The 6,000-nt window shown below is 43.7% G+C and overlaps 1 protein-coding gene across 1 annotated transcript in view; it reads right to left on the bottom strand.

The window, feature by feature from the left end:
- LOC108273150 (guanine nucleotide exchange factor VAV3) overlaps positions 1-6,000 on the bottom strand; it is a 96,819-nt gene that overhangs the window by 40,148 nt on the left and 50,671 nt on the right. The window contains exons 8-10 of the mRNA XM_017482197.3: positions 4,994-5,097; positions 4,815-4,914; positions 3,758-3,853 (exon numbers count right to left, since the gene is read on the bottom strand). Coding sequence (XP_017337686.1) covers positions 3,758-3,853; positions 4,815-4,914; positions 4,994-5,097 — 300 coding nt within the window. The remainder of the gene's footprint in view (positions 1-3,757; positions 3,854-4,814; positions 4,915-4,993; positions 5,098-6,000) is intronic.

Below are 6,000 nucleotides of genomic sequence, written 5' to 3'. Positions count from 1 at the left end.
ACAGGAAAGGGGCGGAGACAAGACTCAAACCCGGAGCAAAACACGTTCAAACGAAAGACAGCAGCGCTCACTTGGAGGAGGCTTGGAACGACTGATGAAAGTATCACTAATATCCCACAGAAGATGGAGGAAAATGCAACGTCTGCAGCTTAAAAAACAAAAATTAAAAAATAAATCGTCTTGCGTCTCGTCTTAAGTGTTTCCTTTTCACCTGCTGTCTGAACGACAAAACATCTTTCCCTTATCTTCCCCTGTCCGTCCTGCCGAACAGATAAACGTCTCGACCGCGGGATTAAGTTCAGGAAGTGAAACACCGTGTTGTTTTATCACGGCTACTTCGCTCTACCAGAATTCAGTAGGTATCTCCTCTGCGGTTCAGCACAGAGCACGTGCACGCGTCGATTATATCAGACTTCACGTTAAAACTGTGATGAATTTCCTGGTAACACAACTGCACTGTGTGGCCATGTAGTATTAGTACATTTATAGAAGGGGTGTATTTATTTATAATCGCACTGTCCGGGTTCCCTTTTGAGTCTGGTTCCTCTTGAGGTTTCTTCCTCATGTCGTCTCAGGGAGTTTTTCCATCGCCTCTGGTTTGCTCGTTAGGGATAAATTCACGAATTTAAAATCTATATCCTGAATTTATATGCGTGTCGAGGTTCGTAGACTTCAGAGGAGGAGAGCTCCAAGGCTTCCACCACAGACCAGTACAGCCACAGCCCTTGAAGATACGGAGCTCCAGAAGATACGGAGCCCCGGAGCTAATGAAGATACCTCTGCTCCCTCGGTAGCTGTTTCTGAAGAAAGTCACTCATTGGAGTCACCTGACCATCACTGGATGTTACAAGGGCTGGGACTGTACTGGTCTGCGGTGGAAGCCTTGGAGCTGTCCTCCTCTGAAGCTCCAGACCAGGTCCTGCTTAGCAACGGCCTCCGCTTGCTCCTTCTCCATTTTGACGCTCTCTTACGGGTAGCACCGAAGCAGGCTTATTTTACAGTTACAATCCCGACTACGGCCGACTTCTGGATATTTTTTTCTGCTGTAATGATTTAACATACACACACACGTTATGTATGCCTGGCCACGCCCCTTTTCCATCTTCAATGCTGCTGACAATGTCATGAATCGGCGATAGTTAGATAGTGAGACGAAACGAACCGGTCATACTATCCGTCACATACTGTGTGAGTTCTCCAGAACTGCAGGTGGCGCTGTTACAAATTTCAACGACAAATTTCGCGACTACAGCCACACGTCAAGGTCGTCTGGGGACTCCTCGTTTGTAATGACCAATCACAGGCTTGACGTTTACGTTCATGGGATTTAGAGACGCCTCTGTACAACGTCCTTTCGTCCAAGACAATGACATCATGTTGTTCGTGGAAATTAGCTGAGCATCATCTCTGCGAGAAGTATACTCGTACACATGGTATACATGGTATACATGGTGTGTGTGTGTGTGTGTGTGTGTGTGAGAGAGAGATGTGTGACCTACCGGAGAAAGATACACATCAGTAGTTGATCACGCACATGAACACTTCTTCATGACATTGTTTATTCTCCTCTACTTACAAAGAATCTGGATTTAAGTTAGCTATTAGTATTCACACCTTATTCTCTCTCTCTCTCTCTCCCTCTTTCTCTCTCTCTCTCTTCCTCTCTTGTTTATTTTCAGATCTCGGCATGGCTCAGTCACACAGAGCATAAACTACAAGCTGCATGTGACATCTAATGGACAGCGAGAGCCTCGGTATGAAATATTCATGCCAGAACACACCGGCTGCCCTCTCTCTCTCACACACCCACTCTCACACACTACTGAATGACGAAAGATAATGCTGCCACCTAGTGGCTCATTTTATTCCACACTCCGCTGAACATTGATGGCTCCTCAGTGGAGATCGTCAAGAGCACCAAATTCGATGGTGTTCACCTGACGGAGAACCTCACCTGGTCCCTTAACACCACATCCATAACCAAGAAAGCCCAGCAGCATCTCTACTTTCTGCGAAGGCTGAAGAAAAACCATCTCCCACCCCTCCTCCTCACCACGTTCTACAGAGGAACGACTGAGAGCATCTTCAGCAGCCGCATCACCGTCTGGTTCGGAAATTGCACCGCATCGGATCGCAAGACCCTGCGGCGGATAGTGAAGACAGCTGAGAAGATCACTGGGGTCTCTCGTCCCTCCGTTATAGACATTTACACCACACGCTGCATTCGCAAAGCCACCAGCATTGTAGAGAACCACACACACCCCTCACACACACTCTTCACCATCCTAGCGTCTGGAAAAAAGGTACCAAAGCGTTTGGGCGCTTTATGTAGAATATGTAAGTCTTATTTAGTTCTGTGTCGTCGCATGTGGTTAGTGTGCTGTTTTATGTAGCAGCTTGGTCCTGGAGGAACGTTGTTTGGTTTCACTGTGTACTGCACCAGCAGTATACGGTTGAAATGACAATAAAAGCCAGGTGAACTTGATCTGAAGACCAGAGAGCTGTCTATGGAAGAAAAGCAAGCCATTTTGAACCTGAGATAAGAGGGAAAATCTAGCAGAGGCATTGCACAAGCATTGCGCATATCCAATACAACAATTTGGAATGTTCTGGAAAAGAAAGAAACCACTGGTGTACTGAGCAACCAGACATGGAGCAGGTCGGCCGAGGAAAACAACAGCAGTCGATGACAGAAGCATTGTGAGAGCCATAAAGAAAAACCCAAAAACAGCAGTTAGTGACATCACCAACAGCCTCCACGGGGCCGGGGCGAAGGTATCACAATCCACCGTTCGAAGAAGACTTCAAGAGCAGAAATATTAGAGGCCATACCATGAGATGCAAACCACTCATTAGCAGCAAGAATCAGAAAGCCAGACTGGAATTCGCAAAGAGATGATCCACAACAGTTCTGGAACCAAGATGAACCTCTACCAAAGTGATGGAAAGTCCAAAGTGTGGAGAAAGAACAGATCTGCTCCAAAACATGATCCAAAACATACAAGCTCACCTGTGAAACATGGTGGAGGTAGTGTCATGGCTTTTTCTTTCATGGCTGCTTCTGGAACATTCTCACTAATCTATATTGATGATGGAACTCATGATGGAAGCAGCAGAATGAATTCAGAGGTTTACAGGAACATTTTATTTACTATTTACAGAGAAATGCATCCAGATTAATCAGGAGGAACTACACCATGAGCACGACAACGATCCAAAACACACTGCCACCTCAACACAGGACTTCCTCAGGGGGGAAAATGGAGGGTTTTAGACTGGACCAGTCAATCTCCAGACCTTAACCCAACTGATCAGCATTCCACCTCCTGAAGAGGAGACTGAAGGGAGAAACCCCACGAAACAAACAACAACTGGAAGAAGCTGCGATAGAAACCTGGAAAAGCTTCACAACAGAAGAGACCAACAGTTCGGTGTCTCTGAGTCACAGGTTTGATGCAGTTATTGCATGCAAGGGAAATGCAAATAAATATTAAGCGTTATTTACTTTCATTTACTTCAAGTCTGATCTGTTCCTATACTTTTGCTCACCTAAAAACTGTGTAGTCTGATACAAAATGTGCTGTGTTCTGTGTAACAATGTATAGCAAAAGCAAAAACATAAGAATTAGCCTTGCTGTTCCAGAGGTGCACCAGGGATTTTAATGAAACGTGTAATGGTCATATGACAACGGTTGACCAGGATGCTGAAAAAGTGTACACACACACACACACACACACACACACACACACAGCTCACCTGGAGAAGCAGATGATACTTCAATACCCTTTGCATTGGAACGACAAGGAGATCTCTGAGTGTGAACTTCCCGTTATTTGCCCTTTTGGAACAGACCTGATAACACACAAAAGAATCATTCCAGAGTTACTGATATGACGTGACGTCTGATCCGTTTTTACCTGTACCTGTAATAATCTCATAATGGAAAATAGCCAAGAATTTGGGAATAATCCAAAGCATTTGCATTTCAGTAATTATATATATATGTTGCCAATTCTCTAGCGGTGCATGCTTTAAGCCTAGTTCATCCTTATCATTACTGACAGCTAGACAGCTCTGCTGTTTCATCTCTCGATGCTTTGTGCGCACACCAGAGACCTCTAGTGGTAAAAGGAATATTGGCCTGTGTAGCATGTGAAACCAATGTCATATAAAGGAGTTGTTTTCATAATATAATGATAAAAATAATGAGTCTTTATTGGTCACGTATACATTACAGCACAGTGAAATTATTTTCTTCACATATCCCAGCATGTTAGGAAGTTGGGGTCAGAGCGCAGGGTCAGCCATGATACAGCGCCCCCTGGAGCAGAGAAGGTTAAGGACCTTGCTCAAGGGCCCAGCAGTGGCTGCTTAGAAGTGCCGGGGCTTGAACTTATGAACTTTAAATCATATATGCTTTAAAACTTAATGTGCACAGAGATATGGTGCAGTTTCATTCTTTTCCTTTTTGTATGTTGTAAAGCAGGGGTGTACAATCTTATCCGGAAAGGGCCAGTGTGGGTGCAGGTTTTCATTTCATATGTTAAGATTTATTTAGCAGTGGCACTGTTCCAAAAAATCCAATCATTACACCCTTAATAAAACAATGATTAAAAAAAAGTGGGTTATTTTTCCACAGTAAAGTCAACGGGCAGAAAGTCAAGAGGCTGCAATACCCGTGACATGCAGCAGAGGGCAGCATCCGACCACAATGCTACAATCCTGTAATAAAAATCTACAAAGGTGAGACAAAAGCAAACCTTTTTTTTTTTTATTTTATTATTCTTTCTTATCTTAAAAACAAGCTTCTGACCTCTAGTTTTTGTCTCACGTCCTCTTTTTCTTTACAGAGCTCATCCAGATACGCGATGGCGGTCTCTACGTGGCTACAGTACTTCCCGTAGATCAGTAACCTGCAGGAGAAATGACACAACAATGATGGACATCTCTTCACCAGTATAGTGATAAATAGAGTAGAGTGTGATCTCATACCTCTCCTTGTAATCGATGAAGATCTGGTAGAGGTTACTGGCGCTCTGGTGGCCGATGGAGTTCTGCACGTCCTGCAGCAGGCTCTTGTGCACTTTCACTAGGTCCTGTTCCAAACCGCACAGAGTGGAGTGTGATTTATTATTAAACCTGAGCTCAGGAAAGCGTAGAGATCGCTGCACAATACCACAGGGTCTGATATCATTCATTACTCACTATACTGGACATGCATTTCAGTCCAATCCATTTAGCTGTCCTCTTATATCAGGTCGAGTGAAATGTGATAACAAGTCAATATAGTTGTCTCGTTCGGTCTGAAACTCGCTTTCTGTGTGTCAATGCTACTTTCACTACTTTATGTGTGTGAATGCTACTTTCACTACGTTCTGTGTGTGAATGCTACTTTCACTACTTTCTGTGTGTGAATGCTACTTTCACTACTTTCTGTGTGTGAATGCTACTTTCACTACTTTCTGTGTGTGAATGCTACTTTCACTACTTTCTGTGTGTGAATGCTACTTTCACTACTTTCTGTGTGTGAATGCTACTTTCACTATTTTCTGTATGTGAATGCTATTTTCACTACTTTCTGTGTGTGAATGCTACTTTCACTACTTTCTGTGTGCGAATTCTACTTTCACTACTTCCTGTGTGTGAATGCTACTTTCTGTGTGTGAATGCTACTTTCTGTGTGCGAATTCTACTTTCAGTACTTCCTTTATGTGAATGCTACTTTCTGTGTGTGAATGCTACTTTCACTACTTTCTGTGTGTGAATGCTACTTTCACTACTTTCTGTGTGTGAATGCTACTTTCACTACGTTCTGTGTGTGAATGCTACTTTCTGTGTGTGAATGCTACTTTCACTACTTCCTGTGTGAATGCTACTTTCTGTGTGTGAATGCTACTTTCACTACTTCCTGTGTGTGAATGCTACTTTCACTACTTTATGTGTGTGAATGCTACTTTCTGTGTGCGAATGCTACTTTCACTACTTCCTGTGTGTGAATG

This window comes from Ictalurus punctatus, chromosome 1 (assembly GCF_001660625.3).
Source record: "Ictalurus punctatus breed USDA103 chromosome 1, Coco_2.0, whole genome shotgun sequence".
Lineage (NCBI taxonomy): Eukaryota > Metazoa > Chordata > Actinopteri > Siluriformes > Ictaluridae > Ictalurus > Ictalurus punctatus.
The sequence above is the reverse complement of the archived record's forward strand: the minus strand, read 5'-3'. Positions and strand labels throughout refer to the sequence as shown.